Genomic DNA, 22,238 nt, shown 5'->3' with positions numbered 1-22,238 from the left:
AAATGTGAGAATTTGTTACTTTTCTTAGGCTTTTGGGTTTTTGGACTGTTGGTCGGACGTTTGGACAAAATAAGACTCCAGGATGTTGTGATGGGTGTTTTTTTTTTGTTTGTTTTTTTAACTATTTTCTGATGTTATTGACCAAACGATTAATCGTAAAAATATTTTATGATTATTTTTATTTTTTAATTTATTTGAATCAATAATAAAAACAATCATTAGTTGCAGCTTTGCTTTTGGACCAATAAACAGTAACTAAATATCCAAAATAAAATATCTAAATAATAGTTTATCCCCCCAAATACAAGGTAGAGACTGACTTTTAATATTATTATGATTATTGTTATGATGATTATTATTAAGCTCACTGGTTAAGACGCACGTCTCATAACAGCAAAGTCGAGTGGTTCGATTACTCCAGCGGGCTTTTGTTGCATGTCGTTCTCGCCTGTCTCGCCACTTGTTTCCTGTCGTCTCTGTCGCTACAATAAAGACATAAAATGCCCCCAAAAAGTAATTTGTATATCTGATCCAGACACAAAACGATTAATTGGAATTGAATAATGAACATATCTGCAAATATATATTATAAAATACCAATTTCTTGTTTTTGTTTTGTTCATTCTCTCAAATTAACATTCATATTATTAATGGATTTAATATCAGGCCGAGTTTTATTGAATCTGCAGGTTAATTATACGTTAATTGATTTACAAGTAATGACACTGGCCTTCGTGCAAGAGAGCGACTTTAAGGAGATCATTAACGGAAAACTGAATCATGTTTATTATGAATGGTTACTTGAAAAAGTAACAGAGGAAGTGAAGAGAAATAAAATCCATTCACTCTTTTGCTTCTCTGTATTAGTTTGCTTGTAAACTTGGTTCATGACAGTTACACTTGGTCAGTGATGTGTTGTAAGGGACAGTTTCTGTTATGTCGAAGTAGGGAAGAGTCCAGACATTCAGAGCCAATTTTATTAACAATTATGTAGAATCTTTCTGCTTTAAAGTCCTCCTCCACTCAAAAATATGTTTTTCTTCTTGTTCAGCACAGTTGAATGTTTGAGCTTCTCTCTGTTTGTTTTCACATTCATCTGCTGAAAGTGGAAAGTTTCTCTGAGCTCATTGAAAGTCCAGTTTTAAGGGACAGGCCTACAAGCGGTATTTGTGACATCACAAATAATTTGGAGCCAGTGCTGGTCCAACACTCAACTTACACGAGTTTGAAGCCTCCATTAGACAAACACTGACAAAGGACTTTACAGAAGATGTTTCCTACTTCACTGTAAAGTAGTCAAACTTCTGAATTGAAATATATTTGCATATTTATAGATACTGGAATTTTTAATGGGGGAGAAGGAGGAGATGTCATTTTAAGGATTTTAATAATATAAATGAACTTTTTTGGTGGAAAAACCATATCAGACACAAATTATTATTCAAAGTAGAGTATTTTATATAAATCTTAAAACTTGTCTGGAGGGGACTGATAGAGATAAATCTGCCAAACCAGATATTAGCTGATAGTTATTTATCTATAAATCTATATCTACTGTATTGACTATACAAGGTAAACTATAGATGGTAAACGTTATGAAAATGACTGTAGTGTCATTCAAGCGCTTTTAGACTGAGTGGACCTGATGAGACTGCCAAACAGACCCTCATAAAGTTCTTACACTTAATTGAATGTAGTAAATAGCAGAAGGGGCCTCGCAGATAAATTACAAGTCAGGTATAATCTTCACGTGGCCTTGCAGGTGTGATGAAGGTCAACACGCTGGCCGAAACACCCTGCAGTCAGCGTGTGGAGGCTGGATGGAGCCAGAGAGTCGCGGTGCCCGGCCTGCAGGTGCAGCCTCTTGGACGTGCAGAGCGGCCCATGAATGGCCGATTCAGAAAAACGGCCCCCATCGGGCCTGTTCTCCAGGCCCGGAGCTAATCCCAACCCCTAATCGGATTATGTAAATTCCTACTCCACACAGAGACTTTTATGGAAGGCTGCGTCTTTGAAACAACACTTGAAGGGTGTAAAAAAGAACAGTGACAATTGGTTAAACTAGACTTTTTTTTTTTTTTTTTAACCGAGCGGAGGTTGAAAGTGGGAGGCAGAGGGGGGGGAGCGGTGAGGAGTGGTTGGAGAGAGGTGAGTCAGGACGCTGTAATTTATGTGTGGCCCCTTGGAATGGCTCAACAAGATTACCATAGTCATAACAAAACCCATATTGTTCGACTGTCAATCTGGATATGGTATTTTTACCTTTTGTGGCCCAATCAGGCTGAATTCAATAGCAGAGCAGCCAGTGATATCAAGCTCTTTTCCACAGCGGAGGGGACGGTGGGTTGTCCATGCCTAATGTCAGAGAAACAGAAAGGAACAAGTGTCCACAGCAGTAAGAGAAGGATCAGAGAGATGAACGTCTCAGTTTCACTTCAATGGGAATTTATTTGTCACCTTTAATGCTAACCTTCAAGGATTAAATGAGCAATGAATCATAAAAGCAGCACAAATAGTCACTTAAAAGGCTGTTGAGTACTGAGAGCGGACAAAAAAAAAAAAACTGAATCCCCTCAAATGTTGCACAGAAACACATAAAAAATCATTTCAAGTGATGATTTTGGGACAATATAACCACCGAGCTACCTCTTACGATAGAGAGGAGGAGGAGGGGTGTGTGTGTGTGTGTGTGTGTGTGTGTGTTAACAATCACTCCTCAGTTAACACCAACCTCACACAATGACACAGAGCGGAGAGGCTCCACGACAGCACACGTCACACAATAGGGTTCACCCTGCTATAAAATGTGGTGGGATGCGAGCATGCAGCAGTCTTCCCCCCTACTCTCTCTCTCTCTATCTCTCTCTCTGTACCCCATCCCTTCCTCTCTGTCTCTCTCCCTCTCTTTCTCTCTCTCTCTCTCTGTCTCTCTTGCTCTCTCCTTCCCTCTTGCTCTCAAGGATCTCTCAGCGAGCATGAGAGGACACAACTGAGTGGACGTTCACACTGGACTCCTGCAGCTGTGGACGCTGATGACCTGGCAGCACATTCGTAACTCCCTGAGCACCTGAAATTTCTGCACGTTCCTAAACACACCGACGCAGGTGAGAATCTTCTGAAGGATGTAGTGAAGGATTTTCTTTTCTTTTTTTTTTTCCATCCTTGAGGGCATCTGTTTCCACTTTGATCCAGTAAATAATTTATCAGCAATGGAGTCACAGTGTACTCTTTGCTTGCAGCATGATGCAATTAAGTGGGAGATTAAAATATTTAGAGTATTTATTTAACCAGCAGGTCTGTTGAAAATTAATTTATATTTAGAGTGAAGGCCGTGTGTGAGGCAAGAAAACTATTTTTTTTTAAAACGAGAGGAAAAAATATGAGGGTAGTACAGAAAGAAGAAGCAGAAAACAAAATAAAAACTAAATGTTCTTGTTAGATTCCACTAATAATTTGTATCAATAGCTCTAATTTTTGTGCCTCTCTGACAGACATTAACTCAACTTTCTCCTTCCAGTCAGTCACCTAAAGCACCATGACCAGGAAGGTATTCACCAACACGAGGGAGCGCTGGCGCCAGCACAACGTTAACACGGCCTTCGCTGAGCTCCGCAAGCTCATCCCCACCCATCCTCCGGAGAAGAAGCTGAGCAAGAACGAGATCCTGCGTCTGGCCATGCGCTACATCAACTTCCTGGTGCAGCTGCTGGAGAGCCAGAGCGGTCAGCCGGCCAGCCACTCCCCCACCGCTCTTCTCACCTTCCTCAGAGGAAACATGGAGCAACTGCATTCCCCTCCGCACCCGTGGGCCATGACTAGCGACACCGAGGCTCTGTCACCCGGATCCAGCTGCGACAGCACAGAGGCCTGGTAGAACCGGAGACCCTGAACGTGAAAAACATCTTGAGTGGACTTTCTGACTGTTTCTCCGGGTCTAAAAACTGATCTCGTCCTTCCTCAAGACTCTTTTTTTTTTTTTCTGTCTCTGCATGTCAGCACCTCCTGAGTCAGGCGGTTCTGACCCCGTGTTTAAGTGCAGAAGATGCAATATTGTGTGATGTTTGTGGATTCCACACGTGGCTGAAATCGAGGCGAAGCCGGAATGCTGATCAGTGTTGAAATATTATTTGGAAAATTAATTTGCATTCTGCATGGATGTGTAAAACCTGGATGTACAATATTCCCTTCATGTCTTCATATTAATATTCCTTGTTGCCGGCCCGCCTGGAACTAATTTAGTTTTGCAGTAAGAGGGTGTTTTGCCAATGAGGAAAATGGAGGGATTAAAGAATTTCTCATTTCAAGCAATAGATTCAGCGAGGCATTTGAATAGATAATGGCTCAGCCAATTCTCCGCCTCAAAATAGCCAAGGGCACTTTTTTTTTTTTTTTTTAATTTTAAAAATCGACATGCTATTTTTTCCCCCCGAGAAGACTAAATCTGACCTTTCTTTTCAATTATCAAGGTTATGTGAATTGAGAAGAATCAGTTCTGCGAAAGCTTTTCTTTTACAATGATGAGTATTGATTGATTATTCGTTTCTCCTGACTAAGATTGGGCTGAGGAAGTTTGGCAAAACTGACAATCCTCTTTCGATAATGATGTGCTTCACGACACGATATCTTCTCATTTAAATGTGCTTTCATCTGACTTTTTTTTTTTGTACAATACGCATGTCATATAGCCAAAGATTATGAATTGATTGTCTACTGTGAAGAGTGTGCTAATTATCTTCTGATACCTCTTTTGTAAGTTATTTTTGTTTGCTTGTGAATACACAGTATGTTATTTATTTGAACTATTTATTTAATAAATGATTTGTTAATAAAACACTTTCTGAATATGTTTAATGAACAACGTCATTTTATAACCATTACACACTTAAAATGTTTGAGCCACAATTTCTGAATAGACTCTTAAACTGTGTACCAATCTCACACTACTCACTAAATCCTAACAGGTTTTGAAAATGTGGTGCATTCACACAGTCAGTACGCAAACTAAAACACCTGATTGTAAGTCTGCTGATGGACGCGACTGTCCTACAATCACTGTACAAAGGAAAAGGAGAAGCTAGATTTTACAGTGCATATTTTGCTGTCTATTTGTTAGTATGCTGTTTACTTTAGTATGTTGACTTTTAACCGCAAAACAGTACACAAAAACAATAAGTATACTGTATACAATTAGTACATAGTATGGATTTGGGACATGACATTATTTTACGCTGTGTAAAACACATCAGATCTGAAGTTAAGAGCAGAGCTGCTGCCTCAGTGCGGACACTCTTTGTTTGTACTCAAGAAGCCCAGAGACTTTTGTCCACAAAGTCCTGTGATGACCATGTGGACACAAAGCTGACCTCTGCACTCTGTCCACTGACCAGAGGCCTGAGAGAGGAGCGCTGAAAGTGACAGCTTAACTTGTGACCCTGAGGTCATCCTGGAGTCAAACACCGTCCAGTTGACCAAACATGCAGATGGAGAAGAAGAAATCCTGGGCATGTTTAAAAATGTCACTTTGTTGCTGCACACGGTATAAAACTGAAGTCGTGACTGTGACAAGTATAACAGCAGGAGATACTTGAACACCTAATATTTATGGGAAGAGAGGCAGCAGGAATGCCAAAATGTAAACTAGAAATGGAATAAATTTGACTAAAATAATACTTTGTGCTGTAAAAAATGTTACTGTGCAATTAAATAAAAGCATTTATGAGAAATGCCATCTAACTGTTAATAAATAACAGATGAAAATCAACTTTAGTTCCAATTAGAGCTGCAAATAATGATTGTTTTCATTTTCATTATTTTTTCAATTAATCAATTAGTTGTGTAGTTTATAAAATGCCAGAAGATATTAAAAAAAACAAACATTATATTTCCTAAAGTCCAAGGCAAATCTTCACATTACTTGTTTTTTTTGGGGTCAGCAGTCCAAAACACAAAGATATTCAGTTTATAACCATATAAAAACAAATTTTAAAAAAAACTAAAGAAGCTGCAACAAGCAAACCATACATTTTCTGTTGATAAACTAACTGATTTATCGCTCAAGTTTCAATATCAGCCGTTTTTTTTGCACCCGACTCCACATTTGCAGTGATGTCATCGGGCCGTTTAACGCCGAGGTCAGCCATTTACATGCCTAATCGCCTATTGTGGCTGTGGAAAATGTGCCCCATTTCTCAGGCAAAAGGCTGCAACTAACTGAGCTGAAGAGTAAACACTGAGTTGGTTTCGGAGCGCTTTCACCCCGGCTATTAAACTCTGGCTAATGGTGTGTAAACGGAGCAGAGGGCAGCTGGACACACTGACTGACTGACGGGCTGTGGGAACTGACAGGTGACTCTTTGTAATCCTGCAAAAATACTAAACAAATCATATTGTAGTGGGAGGATGATAACAACTGTACAGCAGCTCCCACAGCTTGTTTTTGGGAGGTATTTACCTCTTGTGCAATTTCACAGTGAATTGAGCAATTTTATGGTGAACTGAAATAATACTGAGCTAAAATTGCTGTGGTTATTAATAGCTGAACTGCCTGATAATATGAGAAGCAGTGCAGCAAAAAGGATACTTCTTTGCATGTTAAATGCGTCATTCATTATCGAGTCATCATTTGAAACCGGATAGGATGGCGTGTGACAGCTTTTGCACACATGCTGTCAGGCTATAAAATGCATTTTGCTGATACACCTTATTTACAGCATTCACCCAATCACAGCGCAAGCATTGCTCTGACCTCAACTTTCTAGCAGGATTATGAAACCCTGTATTGAAAATAATAACAAATCTGTACACGTCTCATTCCCTCAACCAAGTATATTTGCCTGATTGACTATTCTCTCCCAAGTATGTGGGTAATCGTCTATTGAGAGCACATTTCCTTATCAGTGTCTAGCACACTGTCTGAATCCGTTATCACAATGGGCCAGATCAGTGCAGGCAGCCCCTCGCTCTCCCGGCTGAGGCGCCCATGAAAAAGAATTTCTGGAGTTGGGTGCCAACCGATAGGCCCTGAGCTCTTTATCCCCTTAAAGCCAATTCACACTCTGCATGTTTAAATATCTCAGCTCAACCCCTGCCCTCCCACTCCCGTCATGCACTCGAACCCCCTCCTCCCTCGCCTTTCCTCTCGCTCTCTATCACCCTGCACGGCTGCAAGCCCAAACGTTGACTGCCGCCGCAGCCGACCTGCAGCCAGGGTGGGTGGGATGCAGGTGCAGGCTGGTTAGAGGGTGAGAGAGGAGGGGAGTCCTCCATTGTTGGGCTGGACAGCACCCTCTCTCCTCTGGAGCACCCTCTGATGGGGGAGCCCACTGACAATCACACATCCTAATCTGATTATGCAAATATCTACTTCAAAAAGCAATACGCTGTAACCCTTACCCTGTGGTGGGAAGACAGAGCAAGGAAGAAGGAAGGAAGGAGAGGAAGCACCAGGAATGTAGTGAGACAGGATTAGATGGTTGAACTCCCGAGAAAATTAAATACAAGAGCAATATACAGTTATGATTCTGCAATTCTGTATGCAAATACCTATTACACCTATCATTTGTTTGCTCACAGCTTCTCTGCCCCACCAGGGGAGGTCTGAGGAACACAGCACACACTTACACACTATGAATGGCCACTGACTCCCTCAACAGGGCATTGAGTCCAATATTCAAATGCTTATTGTTTTTCCAGACGCTCCTGAATCCAGCGTCAAAAGGAATCTACAATGTTAATGAGGGGGACAAAGTACCCAGAGTAAGATTTAAGACGCCCTCACAGTTTGAGGTGACATTTCCCAGAAAACAACACAGCCTCAACGCCACTGGTTCCTAAAAGGCATGGTCGACAACCCCCGCCTCCCGAATATTCACATCGAGCTGACCCCTCTGGCCCCAGTTGGTTTCTGAAATCAGCTGCCTCATTCGACTGGTAGATACATCTTTAAAACAACACAACAAGAGAAAATGCTGACGGCTCTGTGAGGCAGTGCTTTGGCTTTGAGCTAAATGCTAACATCAGCAGGCTAATGTTCACCATTTTTGTTAAGTGTGTTAGTGTGCAAATTAGCACTAAACATAAAGTCCAGCCTAGGCTGATGGGAATGTCTTCAGTTTTGCAGGTTGGTAATAAACCAAAGTTTTGGACAAAACGAAGGATGAACTGTGAGGGAATTACAATTCATCCTCATGAATCTTTGAACCAAATTTCATGACAATAAATCCAATATGTGTCAAGACATTTCACGTATAATCACAAATGAGAACCTCCATGTGGTGGTGCTAAAGGAAAAGTCAGGGGATCAGAAGGATTCATCCTCTGGGAACCATGAATGTCTGTAAAGAATTTCATAGCAATCCATCATGGATGTATTATAGGAACTGCATACTGGACTCAAAGATAGTGCCTAATCAATCAAATAAGAATTGCTCAGCTGGCGCACGAACTTTCAGGTTTGCGTCTGCATTGTGCGGCCCACTGAATATGTGCAGTAGCCTTTCCCCTGTTGGCCCCGCCTGCGAATTCCCGCTCCCGTAGACTTGACATTAGGATGATGTCACAGATTTTAAAAATCGCTTTTCTAGGCTCAACGAAAGTTTTACAAATATAAAACCTTAATGGGTTAAAAATTCATAATACAAAGAGTCATAGTTTACCTTATTTGCAGTTGGAGAAGTCCTGTCAACAGTCTTATAGACGTCTCTTTTAAAATGGCTGTCTATGCTGCAAAACCGTGAGTGGCCACTGGGCAAAAATTGGCAGCAAGGCTGAGCAGCAGCACCTTATCCTGTTTTCTTTATACATCTATGAAGTCCATTCAACAGTTGAGATATTTCATTCTGGACAAAAGTGGCGAACAGACCAACACTGTCATCCCTGGTATGTATGTAAGATTTTAAATGCATATATAAGAACAAAACAAACAATAAAATAAAGTAATTATTAATCATTTTTAATGTATGCATATGTTAAGAGGATAATTATTTGCCTTTTTGTCTTTAACAACTGAATGAATTGCTTTTTTTGAATTTGCACTTTGTTTTCTGCAATCAGTGACTTGATTTTAAGGTGGCATGGAGAAGTTGTTCAGTTGTTAAAAACAAAAAGCTAAATAATTACCCTTTTAACATGTTTTTCCATTTAATGATGACACAATAAACAGGAAATTACATATAACAGTGTATTGTAATGTGTACTTTATTGATTGATTTGTTTTAATGTAGGCATTTTAAATCTTCCATACCCTTGAGCCATGCTGCTACAGTGGTTAAAACAACAGGATTCTTCCACTTCTGTAAACTTTTTTGCAATCTGAATCCTGACAGACTATCTCAACACACAAACAATCCTAAAAGTATAATAAACTTACATTTGCACTCTCACAGTCCACAGATGTGTTTGTGTGTGTTCATTAACACTCCTCAGTGGTATGTAGGGAAATTCTTACACAGGCACTCACATGCAGTTAAAACTTCCTTAGATTGCCAGAGTTCAGCTTTGTTTAGTTAATAATTGTTTTTCTGGAAACACCTTTTGAAAAGGATCAGACCACAGCAGACTTTCCCCTTACACACAGCAGCTGCCATGAAGCTGGGGCAGCGTCTCTCCTTCTGTGTCCTGCTGGTACTTTTTGTGACACGGTGCACAAATGGAGGGAACATTTTGGTGTGGTACACTGAAGGCAGCCACTGGATTAACATGAAGCCAGTGCTGGAGACGCTGATCGACAGGGGACACCAGGTGACCGTCCTGGTCCCAAGCACGTCTATATACATGAACACCAGTGAGCCTTCCCGCTTCCGCTATGAACCCTTTAACGTCTCAGTCTCAATGGAGGCCATGGAGGAGTTCCTTAAAGAGTACCTTAATTTCTCCATGTATGAGATGGATTATATGAGCTACTTGCAGATTTACCTCAGATTCATGGAGCTGATGAAAGTCGACGTGCAGTATGCTTTGCAGTATCTGGATGGCGTGCTGAAATCAGACGTCATCATGAAGAAGCTGAAGGAGGGAAACTACCTTCTCCTGGCCGACCCAATCTACCAAGGGAGTGACTTGGTAGCAGAGATTTTGGGGATCCCCCTGGTCTTCTCCCTGCGTTTCTCCCTCGCCAATAACTGGGAGAGGCAGTGCGGTCAGCTACCTGCTCCACCTTCATTTGTCCCTGGCGCTATGAGCAAACTGACCGACAAGATGGACTTCGCTGAGAGAGTGTGGAACTTTCTCTTCTACACCTTACAAGACATACTGATGACTAAAGTTATTTGGCAAGAAGTAGATAAATATTACACAGAGGTCAAGGGTGAGTAACTAAGCTACATGGACCGTTGATGATGATCTATATTTCTATTAACTGCTATTCTTTTATATCAAACACTTTTGGAAACAATTTGATGGTTAAAGTAAATCAAATTTGAAAATCAGCAGTCTCATCTACAGTACTGGTAATACTTTGCTTTTGCATTGTGACAGGGACGCCCACAAACGCCTGCGAGATGATGGGTAGAGCAGATATCTGGTTGATTCGAACCTACTGGGATTTTGAATTTCCTCGTCCTTTCCTCCCTAGCTTCAAATTTGTTGGTGGGATCCACTGCAGACCGGCTAAACCCTTACCAGAGGTGCACTAACTCCCCTGTTATAGGCCTTATAATTTTTTATATTTTGTTTGCACTGGGATGATACTTCTCTTCTTACAGGATATGGAAGAGTTTGTGCAGAGTTCTGGAGATGATGGTATTGTGGTCTTCACTTTGGGGTCCATGATCAAGAACATCACCTCTGAGAAGGGAAACATGATCGCCTCGGCCCTTGCTCAGCTCCCACAGAAGGTCAGAGTACAATCTTTTAAGTGCCAACTGGAATTAACTTGAATGACCCCGAAAACACAGTTTTATGGTTATGAGCATATTCTGTTGCAGAGCTTGTGAATAGCTCAAACAAGTGATTTGGTACATTTTAGCTAATTATCAGCAGATTGCTCGTACTTTTTTGCCAATTCTCACAGCACACAATGAGTTTTAAGATTTTCTATCTTTAGGCTGCCATGGTTTATTTTGGTAAAATATGAAAATCAACTTGAAAAGATTTGAAACTTGCTCAAAACAGGCAATCCATCATAGTAAACATTTGGGTGGTTTTGTGTCACACTGCCTTTATATGGCAATGCAATAGCAAGAAAGGACTGTTAGCTATACAAACTCATTTGATTTTACTTGAAACGAATTGTTCACTGTGACGGATTACCCATCTAATGCAAGTTTCAAGCCTAAAATATATTTTCATACCACAATGGCAGACTTAGACTGCCATTGTGGTATGAGATAGACTTGCAGTTAATTGACAACAACATGCAACAAACTTTTTGAGTTTTTCTAACTCATAAAAATAGCATTTAGTTTGGTTAAATCAAGTTACTGGAACAGGACATAATAGACCATGTAAAAAAGAAATGATACCCATTTAGATTTGATGGGATGAGTAGAGTTGGGGTTTTCAAAAATAAGTAATGATTATTGGTTAGATTTAATATTTTTACCTAAAACCAAAAGCACTAAAGATAGACCTTTCTTAAGTTTTAATATAAAAATAAAATTCTTACTTTTTTAGCATTTATTATTAAATTTACAGCTATACAGTCAAATTATATCATAACATTTATAGACTTTTTATCTTCATGATGAACATTTTTCTTTCTTTTCTATCCACTGAGTGTGTATTTGTTGATGTGGTTGTTGAGCTGCTGCATACAACTGCCCTCACAGGGAGGAATAGATAACATATGCAATGACTTGGTCTGAAAGTCTTGTATAATTGTTTATAGGTGCTGTGGAGATACGGTGGAGAAAAACCAGAGACTTTGGGTGCCAACACCAGACTATACAACTGGATCCCTCAGAATGACCTGCTGGGTAAGTAAAGCTTTTGCAAAAGCTACCAAACAGGCCTTTAACAGTGATCCCTCAGACTTGCTTTTAACTGAAAGAAGATATCCATCACATAGGATCTTTTAGATTACTTTGTCTGACAGTACAAAATCCCCAAGAGACTCACTAGCAGGGAAATTTTGATCACTATGAATTCATTAAATGCATTTTTTTGAACCGTTATTTATCCAGGGAAAGTTAACTGAGCAAGCAGACTGACTTCAGCAGAAGTTTCTGAGTGAGTGGTTAGTGTTTACTATTGTTTTCTGTCCAGTTTTTCCCAACACAGTCTGGGATCTGATCTGGCAAGTTTTCAGTCACAAGCCTCTGCCAACACTTATTTTTAGGCACGATATCGTACACAACTGATAAGGTGCACTATGACAGCCTCTCTTGATTCACAAAAGTCATGTATATTTCAAGATAAGATTCAAGATTTAGTTTATTGCCGTTTTCTTGTGTATTTGCATACACAAAAAAACAAAATGCTATTCCTCCAAGCCCACAGCAGTGCAAAAACAATAGAAAGGATAAAGAAAGTACATGTCTCAGTTGGATGAAGACAGCTCTTGCATATCAACGAGTGACCAGCACTGATGGGGGCGTGAAATAATCCTTTTTGCTGTCCAGAGAACATGAGGCAGCATGACTGCTGGAACTGCTGGTTTGTATGGGTTAACAGTTAGCCTAGCTTGCACTCCTCCATGCCTGCCCAGCTTCCGTGTCCTGTCGCACTGCTTGTGATGTTTCCTCTCTGGCGCAGCTCCAGGCAAGGCTGTGGTCTCCTTTGGGCCCATTGGGCATAGTGTACCATGCCACTCAGCTGATTTAGCTCCCAGCCAGTATTTCTCGTAGCAAAAGTCTTTGTTACAATTGTCCAAAATAAACTGACAATCATAGATATATTTCTTTTGCACTCCACACGATGACACAGATGTAGACGCAGACATGGACAAAGACACTGCATAATTGGAACTAGAAGAGGCTGCCGAAAAGTCAGTTGTGCCACCATCACACCAGTTCATGGACAAAGAGAGAGAATACCACCAACGAGGGCCCCTTAGTTTCTCTTCTTATCCTCACAAAATAACTCCTGTTAGCTTCCTCAGTGCAGTTTCTCCTTTGGAAGGTTGGTAACAGTGGCAGGTAGCAGTTGACAGCTAGCTAGTTGTGCTGATTTAAAAAAATATATCCAAAGATGATATTTCCTCTTCTGTTCTTGCTGATTAATGCTGTTACCTCTTCTCTAGGAGTCTTTTCTGAAGATTATTTGAAGGTTATTTTGCAAAATGTCCCACTTTTTAGGTCCAAGTTTGAGATGTATTCAGGAGCACATCTCTGGTGCAGCCAACCAGAGTGAAATATTGTTTCATGTTTTTTGATCAGGTCACCCAAAGACCAGAGCGTTCATCACTCATGGTGGCACAAATGGGATTTATGAGGCCATCTACCACAGTGTTCCTATGGTGGGAATCCCCTTGTTCGCTGACCAGCCAGACAACCTGGTGCATATGAAGGCTAAAGGCGCTGCAGTTACTGTGGACCTGAACTTTATGAAGAGTGAAGATCTTAGAAATGCAATCAACACTGTCATCAATGAGAAATCGTAAGTTGTCTTACCAACAAATAAAATGATAGGTTCACAATCTTTCAACTCTGTCTTAAAACAACAGTAAGGTGCCCATATGAACATTAAAAGAGTTTTTGCTCACTATAATTATTCCTCCTGTTCATAATGACCATTAGAAGATTGCTTCATAATGCACTTTCAATGGAAGCGATGGGGGACAAAATCCACAGTCCTTGTTTCAAACAAAAATGTATTTAAAAGTTTATCTGAAGCGTATATGAGGCTTCAAATGTCTGAGTTAGTCAAATGAAGTTGATATCGTCTTATCATCTCGGCGGACAGTGTTTTTCTGTTCAGATGCAGTGGATAATAACAAAAGGGACTTAAGTACTAAAAAGACATTAACTTTGAAAGATATTGACTTGATTTGACTAATATGGGCGGCAGATGCCTCATATCAGCTTCAACCTTTGAAAGCACACTATGAAGGTATCTTCAATAGCCAATATGAACAGGAGGAATGATTACAGCAAGAAAAAACATGTTAAAAATTGTGAACCTATCCTTTAAGCCTGTTTAGGCATTGAGAGATGATCTCCTTTGCAATTTTGCCTTTTTAGAGAGTTCACATTAGTAATAAAGAGGTAAGAATTATGACATGGTATAAAGGAGCCAGAGGCTAATACAGTATATCAGACTTTGATTACCACCGGAGTTTCAAGGTCCCAAAGAGTTTAGAAAACCACTTGATGAACTTTTCTCCTCACATAGCAGCTCTCCTCTTAGAGATTTAAATATATAAGCCTAACAAATTCAACCTTTTTTCCTTTCTATCCCCATTCTTGGTAAATAAATAAATATTCATAGGTACAAGGAAAATGCCATGCGGCTGTCCAGCATCCACCATGACAGGCCGATGAGTCCTCTGGACGAGGCGGTATTCTGAATCGAGTTCACCATGAGAAACAAAGGTGCCAAGCACTTGAGAGTCCAGGCACACGAGCTCACCTGGTACCAGTACCACAGCCTGGATGTCCTGGCCTTCCTCCTCGCCATTGTTCTGCTCCTCATATTCCTCTTCATCAAGACCTGCAAGTTTTGCTTCCGGAGATGCTGTGGCAGAAAGGGAAAGACAAAGAGGAAGGCTGAGTAACAGTCTGATTTCATATCTTATCAATGTCAATAAAAAAAAACTGTTGGTCCAAAGCACATCATGTAACCTGATGTCCCAGATTTGAATATGACCTGGGACTTCCTTGTTTCACTATTTGCCACCACAAAAAATGATGAAATATGACATTACTTTAAAAGAATCTACAGTATATTTTCTTAAAAGTCCAGTTTTGTTTGCACTTGATATCTGTTTGCTAGAAGAGCAAAGATTTTGTTTTCTTGTTTTGTCATCATTAACTCAGGGTCAGTCAGCTTCTACTTCAGCCTGAAGTTAAAGCAAACACAGTTAAACTCTACACAGACGAATACCATGTATTTGCTTTCCTTATACAAGTGAACATTTCTCTTGTTTCCTCCTTGATGTATTGTCAGTAATTAGTGCAATCACATGCAGGTGCTCACTCACTATTTGCATAATTGCACCTGATGTCTACATGTCATTAAAAGCTGGACGTTCATTGGTTGATGTAAACTTATCAAGGGGATCCCTTGTATGTACGTAAGATTTTAAATGCCTAATTAAGAATAAAACAAACCATAAAATAAAGTAATTATTAATTAATCATTTTTCATGTATGCATATATTAAAAGGATAATTATTTGGCTTTTTGTCTTTAACAGCTGAATGAATTGCTTTTCATTTGTGACATAAATTTTCCAAAGTGTGCTATGGTGCTCTCTGCTGGACATGCAATATACATATATTTGTCACTTTGCTTTCTGTGTTTGGTGATTTGATTTTAATGTGGCATGGAAAAGTCATTCAGATGTTCAAAATAAAAAGCTCAATTATTACCCTTTTAACATGTTCCTCATTTAATGATGACACAGTACACAGGAAATTACATATAACAGTGTATTGTAATGTGTACTTTATTGATCGATTTGTTTTAATGTAGGCATTTTAAATCTTCCATACCCTTGAGCTATGCTGCTACAGTGGTTAATAACAACTGAAGGATTCTTCCACTTTTGTAAACTTTTTTGCAATCTGAATCCTGACAGACTATCTCAACACACAAACAATCCTAGAAGTATAATAAACTTACATTTGCACTCTCACAGTCCACAGATGTGTGTGTGTTCACTGACACTCCTCAGTGGTGTGTAGGGAAATTCTTACACAGGCACTCACATGTAGTCAAAACTTCCTTAGATTACGCAAGTGTGTACAAGCCCATTATCCGTTTGAGTAATTTTACTCCGTCTCTCCCCAGCCACCGACTACAATCCTGTGTTTTGAAATCTGTTTTAACATCAAGGGATTTTCTTTGTGGATTTCTAGTACAGGTTGGACATTATTTTTTTATCCTGCATGTTAACTTTACAGCCATTACCTTTTACATCTAATCACTTGCTTGGGGTAAGTCTGTTATCTAATATATCATAAAGCACAAAGAGGAATGACATGCCAGAGTTCAGCTTTGTTTAGTTAATAATTGTTTTTCTGGGAACGCCTTTTGAAAAGGATCAGACCACAGCAGACTTTCCCCTTACACACAGCAGCTGCCATGAAGCTGGGGCAGCGTCTCTCCTTCTGTGTCCTGCTGGTACTTTTTGTGACACGGTGCACAAATGGAGGGAACATTTTGGTGTGGTACACTGAAGGCAGCCACTGGATTAACATGAAGCCAGTGCTGGAGACGCTGATCGACAGGGGACACCAGGTGACCGTTCTGGTCCCAAGCACGTCTATATACATGAACACCAGTGAGCCTTCCCGCTTCCGCTATGAACCCTTTAACGTCTCAGTCTCAATGGAGGCCATGGAGGAGTTCCTTAAAGAGTACCTTAATTTCTCCATGTATGAGATGGATTATATGAGCTACTTGCAGATTTACCTCAGATTCATGGAGCTGATGAAAGTCGACGTGCAGTATTCTTTGCAGTATCTGGATGGCGTGCTGAAATCAGACGTCATCATGAAGAAGCTGAAGGAGGGAAACTACGACCTTCTCCTGGCCGACCCAATCTACCAAGGGAGTGACTTGGTAGCAGAGATTTTGGGGATCCCCCTGGTCTTCTCCCTGCGTTTCTCCCTCGCCAATAACTGGGAGAGGCAGTGCGGTCAGCTACCTGCTCCACCTTCATTTGTCCCTGGTGCTATGAGCAAACTGACCGACAAGATGGACTTTGCCGAGAGAGTGTGGAACTTTCTCTTCTACGCCTTACAAGACATACTGATGACTAAAGTTATTTGGCAAGAAGTAGATAAATATTACACAGAGGTCAAGGGTGAGTAACTAAGCTACATGGACCGTTGATGATGATCTATATTTCTATTAACTGTTATTCTTTTATATCAAACACTTTTGGAAACAATTTGATGTTTAAAGTAAATCAAATTTGAAAATCAGCAGTCTCATCTACAGTACTGGTAATACTTTGCTTTTGCATTGTGACAGGGACGCCCACAAACGCCTGTGAGATGATGGGTAGAGCAGATATCTGGTTGATTCGAACCTACTGGGATTTTGAATTTCCTCGTCCTTTCCTCCCTAACTTCAAATTTGTTGGTGGGATCCACTGCAGACCGGCTAAACCTTTACCAGAGGTAGCACTAACTCCCCTGTTATAGGCCTTATCATTTTTTATATTTTGTTTGCACTGGGATGATACTTCTCTTCTTACAGGATATGGAAGAGTTTGTGCAGAGTTCTGGAGATGATGGTATTGTGGTCTTCACTTTGGGGTCCATGATCAAGAACATCACCTCTGAGAAGGGAAACATGATCGCCTCGGCCCTTGCTCAGCTCCCACAAAAGGTCAGAGGAAGATCTTTAAGTGCCAACTGGAATAAACTTGAATGACCCTGAAAACACAGTTTTATGGCTATGAGCATATTCTGTTGCAGAGATTGTGAATAGCTCAAACAAGTGAATTTGTACATTTTAGCTAATTATCAGCAGATTGCTCGTACTTTTTTGCCAATTCTCACAGGATACAATGAGTTTTAAGATTTTCTATCTTTAGGCTGCCATGGATCTCAAGTTTATTTTGGTACAACATGAAAATCAACTTAAAAAGATTTGAAACTTGCTCAAAACAGACAATCCATCATAGTAAACATTTGGGGGGTTTTGTGTCACACTGCCTTTATATGGCAATGCAATAGCAAGAAAGGACTGTTAGCTATACAAACTCATTTGATTTTCCAACAACATAGTTTGTAGATTCAATACTTTTTGACTGTTTACTTGAAACGAATTGTTCACTGTGACGGAAGGATGAAACTTTTTGAATTTTTTTAACTCATAAAAATAGCATTTTGTTTGGTTAAATCAAGTTACTGGAACAGGACGTAATAGACCATGTAAAAAAGAAATGATACCCATTTAGATTTGATGGGATGAGTAGAGTTGGGGTTTTCAAAAATAAGTAATGATTATTGGTTAGATTTTATATTTTTACCTAAAACCAAAAGCACTAAAGATAGATCTTTTTTCAATGTAAAAGTACTTAAGTTTTAATATAAAAATAAAATTCTTACTTTTTTAGCATTTATTATTAAATTTACAGCTATACAGTCAAATTATATCATAACATTTATATACTTTTTATCTTCATGATGAACATTTTTCTTTCTTTTCTATCCACTGAGTGTGTATTTGTTGATGTGGTTGTTGAGCTGCTGCATACAACTGCCCTCACAGGGAGGAATAGATAACATATGCAATGACTTGGTCTGAAAGTCTTGTATAATTGTTTATAGGTGCTGTGGAGATACGGTGGAGAAAAACCAGAGACTTTGGGTGCCAACACCAGACTATACGACTGGATCCCTCAGAATGACCTGCTGGGTAAGTAAAGCTTTTGCAAAAGCTACCAAACAGGCCTTTAACAGTGATCCCTCAGACTTGCTTTTAACTGAAAGAGGGTATCCATCACACAGGATCTATTAGATTACTTTGTCTGACAGTACAAAATCCCCAAGAGACTCACTAGCAGGGGAATTTTGATCACTGTGAATTCATTAAATGCATTTTTTGAACAGTTATTTATCCAGGGAAAGTTAACTAAGCAAGCAGACTGACTTCAGCAGAAGTTTCTGAGTGAGTGGCTAGTGTTTACTATTGTTTTCTGTCCAGTTTTTCCCAACACAGTCTGGGATCTGATCTGGCAAGTTTTCAGTCACAAGCCTCTGCCAACACTTATTTTTAGGCACGATATCGTACACAACTGATAAGGTGCACTATGACAGCCTCTCTTGATTCACAAAAGTCATGTATATTTCAAGATAAGATTCAAGATTTAGTTTATTGCCGTTTTCTTGTGTATTTGCATACACAAAAAAACAAAATGCTATTCCTCCAAGCCCACAGCAGTGCAAAAACAATAGAAAGGATAAAGAAAGTACATGTCTCAGTTGGATGAAGACAGCTCTTGCATATCAACGAGTGACCAGCACTGATGGGGGCGTGAAATAATCCTTTTTGCTGTCCAGAGAACATGAGGCAGCATGACTGCTGGAACTGCTGGTTTGTATGGGTTAACAGTTAGCCTAGCTTGCACTCCTCCATGCCTGCCCAGCTTCCGTGTACTGTCGCACTGCTTTTGATGTTTCCTCTTTGGTGCAGCTCCAGGCAAGGCTGTGGTCTCCTTTGGGCCCATTGGGCATAGTGTACCATGCCACTCAGCTGATTTAGCTCCCAGCCAGTATTTCTCGTAGCAAAAGTCTTTGTTACAATTGTCCAAAATAAACTGACAATCATAGATATATTTCTCTTGCACTCCACACGATGACACAGATGTAGATGCAGACATGGACAAAGACACTGCATAATTGGAACTAGAAGAGGCTGCCGCAAAGTCAGTTGTGCCACCATCACACCAGTTCATGGAGAAAGAGAGAGAATACCACCAACGAGGGCCCCTTAGTTTCTCTTCTTATCATCACAAAATAACTCCTGTTAGCTTCCTCAGTGCAGTTTCTCCTTTGGAAGGTTGGTAACAGTGGCAGGTAGCAGTTGACAGCTAGCTAGTTGTGTTGATTTAAAAAAATATATCCAAAGATGATATTTCCTCTCCTGTTCTTGCTGATTAATGCTGTTACCTCTTCTCTAGGAGTCTTTTCTGAAGATTATTTGAAGGTTATTTTGCAAAATGTCCCACTTTTTAGGTCAAAGTTTGAGATGTATTCAGGAGCACATCTCTGGTGCAGCCAACCAGAGTGAAATATTGCTTCATGTTTTTTGATCAGGTCACCCAAAGACTAGAGCGTTCATCACTCATGGTGGCACAAATGGGATTTATGAGGCCATCTACCACGGTGTTCCTATGGTGGGAATCCCCTTGTTCGCTGACCAGCCCGACAACCTGGTGCATATGAAGGCTAAAGGCGCTGCAATTACTGTGGACCTGAACTTTATGAAGAGTGAAGATCTTAGAGATGCAATCAACACTGTCATCAATGAGAAATCGTAAGTTGTCTTACCAGCAAATAAAAGGACAGGTTCACAATTTTTCAAGTCTGTCTTAAAACAGTCAGGAGCCCATATGAACATTAAAAGAGTTTTTGCTCGCTATAATCATTCCTCCTGTTCATAATGACCATTAGAAGATCGCTTCATAATGCGCTCTCAATGGAGGCGATGGGTGACAAAATCCACAGTCCTTGTTTCAAACAAAAATGTATTTAAAAGTTTATCTGAAGCGTATATAAGTGGCTTCAAATGTCTGAGTTAGTCAAATGAAGTTGATATCTTCTCATCATCACAACAGACAGTGTTTTTCTGTTCAGATGCAGTGGATAGTAACAACAAAAGGGACTTAAGTACTAAAAAGACATTAACTTTGGAAGATATTGACTTGATTTCACTAATATGGGCGGCAGATGCCTCATATCAGCTTCAACCTTTGAAAGCACACTATGAAGGTATCTTCAATAGCCAATATGAACAGGAGGAATGATTACAGCAAGAAAAAACATGTTAAAAATTGTGAACCTACCATTTAAATCTGTTTAGGCATTGAGAGATTATCTTCTGTGTAATTTTGCCTTTTTAGAGAGTGCACATTAGTCATAACGAGGTAAGAATTATGACATGCTATAAAGGAGCCAGAGGTTAATACAGTATATCAGACTTTGATTACACCCGGGGGTTTCAAGGTCCCAAAGAGATTAGAAAACCACTTGAAGAACTTTTCTCCTCACATAGCAGCTTTCCTCTTAGAGATTTAAATATATGAGCCTAACAAATTCAACCTTTTTTCCTTTCTATCCCCATTCTTGGTAAATAAATAAATATTCATAGGTACAAGGAAAATGCCATGCGGCTGTCCAGCATCCACCGTGACAGGCCGATGAGTCCTCTGGACGAGGCGGTATTCTGGATCGAGTTCACCATGAGAAACAAAGGTGCCAAGCACTTGAGAGTCCAGGCACACGAGCTCACCTGGTACCAGTACCACAGCCTGGATGTCCTGGCCTTCCTCCTCGCCATCGTTCTGCTACTCATATTCCTCTTCATCAAGACCTGCAAGTTTTGCTTCCGGAGATGCTGTGGCAGAAAGGGAAAGACAAAGAGAAAGGCTGAGTAACGGACTGATTTCATACCTTATCAATGTCAATAAAAAAACTGTTGGTCCAAAGCACATCATGTAACCTGATGTCCTAGATTTCAATATGACCTAGGACATCTTTGTCTCACTATTTGTCACCACAAAAAATGACAAAACAAGATATTCTTTTAAAAGAATCTACAGTATATTCTCTTAAAACTCCAGTTTCATTTGCACTTGTTATATGTATGCTAGAAGAGCAAAGATTTTGTTGTACTCTTTTTGTTTTACTTGTCACCGTTAACTCAGGATCAGTCAGCTTCTACTTCAGCTTGAAGTAAAAGCAAACACAGTTAAACTCTACACAGACAAATACCATGTATTTGCTTTCCTTATATAAGTGAACATTTCTCTTGTTTCCTCCTTGATGTATTGTCAGTAATTAGTGCAATCACATGCAGGTGCTAACTCACTATTTGCATAATTGCACCTGATGTCTACATGTCATTAAAAGCTGGACGTTCATTGGTTGATGTAAACTTATCAAGGGGATCCCTTGTATGTATGTAAGATTTTAAATGCCTAATTAAGAATAAAACAAACCATAAAATAAAGTAATTATTAATTGATCATTTTTCATGTATGCATATATTAAAAGGATAATTATTTGGCTTTTTGTCTTTAACAGCTGAATGAATTGCTTTTTATTTGTGACATAAATTTTCCAAAGTGTGCTATGGTGCTCTCTGCTGGACAACACTGAAATGCAATATACCTTGTCACTTTGTTTTCTGCGTTCAGTGATTTGATTTTAATGTGGCATAGAAAAGTCATTCAGCTGTTCAAAACAAGAAGTTAAATAATTGCCCTTTTAACATGTTCTTCATTTAATGATGACACAGTAAACATGAAATTATATATATATATATATATATATATATATATATATATACACATACATACACACGCATAAATAACAGTGTGTTGTAATGTGTACTTTATCGATCGATTTGTTTTAATGTAGGCATTTTAAATCTTCCATACCCTTGAGCCATGCTGCTACAGTG

At 39.7% G+C, this 22,238-nt stretch overlaps 3 protein-coding genes across 3 annotated transcripts; all 3 read left to right on the top strand.

Annotated features, from left to right (window-relative positions):
* The first annotated feature begins 2,361 nt into the window (after positions 1-2,361).
* tal2 (T-cell acute lymphocytic leukemia 2) lies at positions 2,362-5,690 on the top strand. The gene is made up of 2 exons (XM_067616096.1): positions 2,362-3,104; positions 3,518-5,690. Exon 2 carries the CDS (start codon positions 3,536-3,538, stop codon positions 3,872-3,874), a length of 339 nt encoding a protein of 112 aa, XP_067472197.1. The 5' UTR covers positions 2,362-3,104; positions 3,518-3,535; the 3' UTR covers positions 3,875-5,690.
* A 3,305-nt stretch (positions 5,691-8,995) lies between these two features.
* On the top strand, positions 8,996-22,011 carry LOC137201186 (UDP-glucuronosyltransferase 2C1-like). Its single transcript, XM_067616109.1, has 7 exons — positions 8,996-10,303; positions 16,279-16,905; positions 17,076-17,224; positions 17,304-17,435; positions 18,383-18,470; positions 19,871-20,090; positions 20,925-22,011. The coding sequence occupies exons 1-7, from the start codon at positions 9,583-9,585 to the stop codon at positions 21,208-21,210; spliced, it is 2,223 nt and encodes a 740-aa protein (XP_067472210.1). The 5' UTR covers positions 8,996-9,582; the 3' UTR covers positions 21,211-22,011.
* On the top strand, positions 10,401-15,462 carry LOC137201159 (UDP-glucuronosyltransferase 2A1-like). The gene is given in 5 exon segments (XM_067616072.1): positions 10,401-10,622; positions 10,701-10,832; positions 11,825-11,912; positions 13,314-13,533; positions 14,365-15,462. Coding segments are annotated over 5 exon segments (852 nt in total). The 5' UTR covers positions 10,401-10,496; the 3' UTR covers positions 14,651-15,462.
* Positions 22,012-22,238: the final 227 nt, after the last annotated feature.

Source organism: Thunnus thynnus, chromosome 2, assembly GCF_963924715.1.
Source record: "Thunnus thynnus chromosome 2, fThuThy2.1, whole genome shotgun sequence".
Lineage (NCBI taxonomy): Eukaryota > Metazoa > Chordata > Actinopteri > Scombriformes > Scombridae > Thunnus > Thunnus thynnus.
The sequence above is the reverse complement of the archived record's forward strand: the minus strand, read 5'-3'. Positions and strand labels throughout refer to the sequence as shown.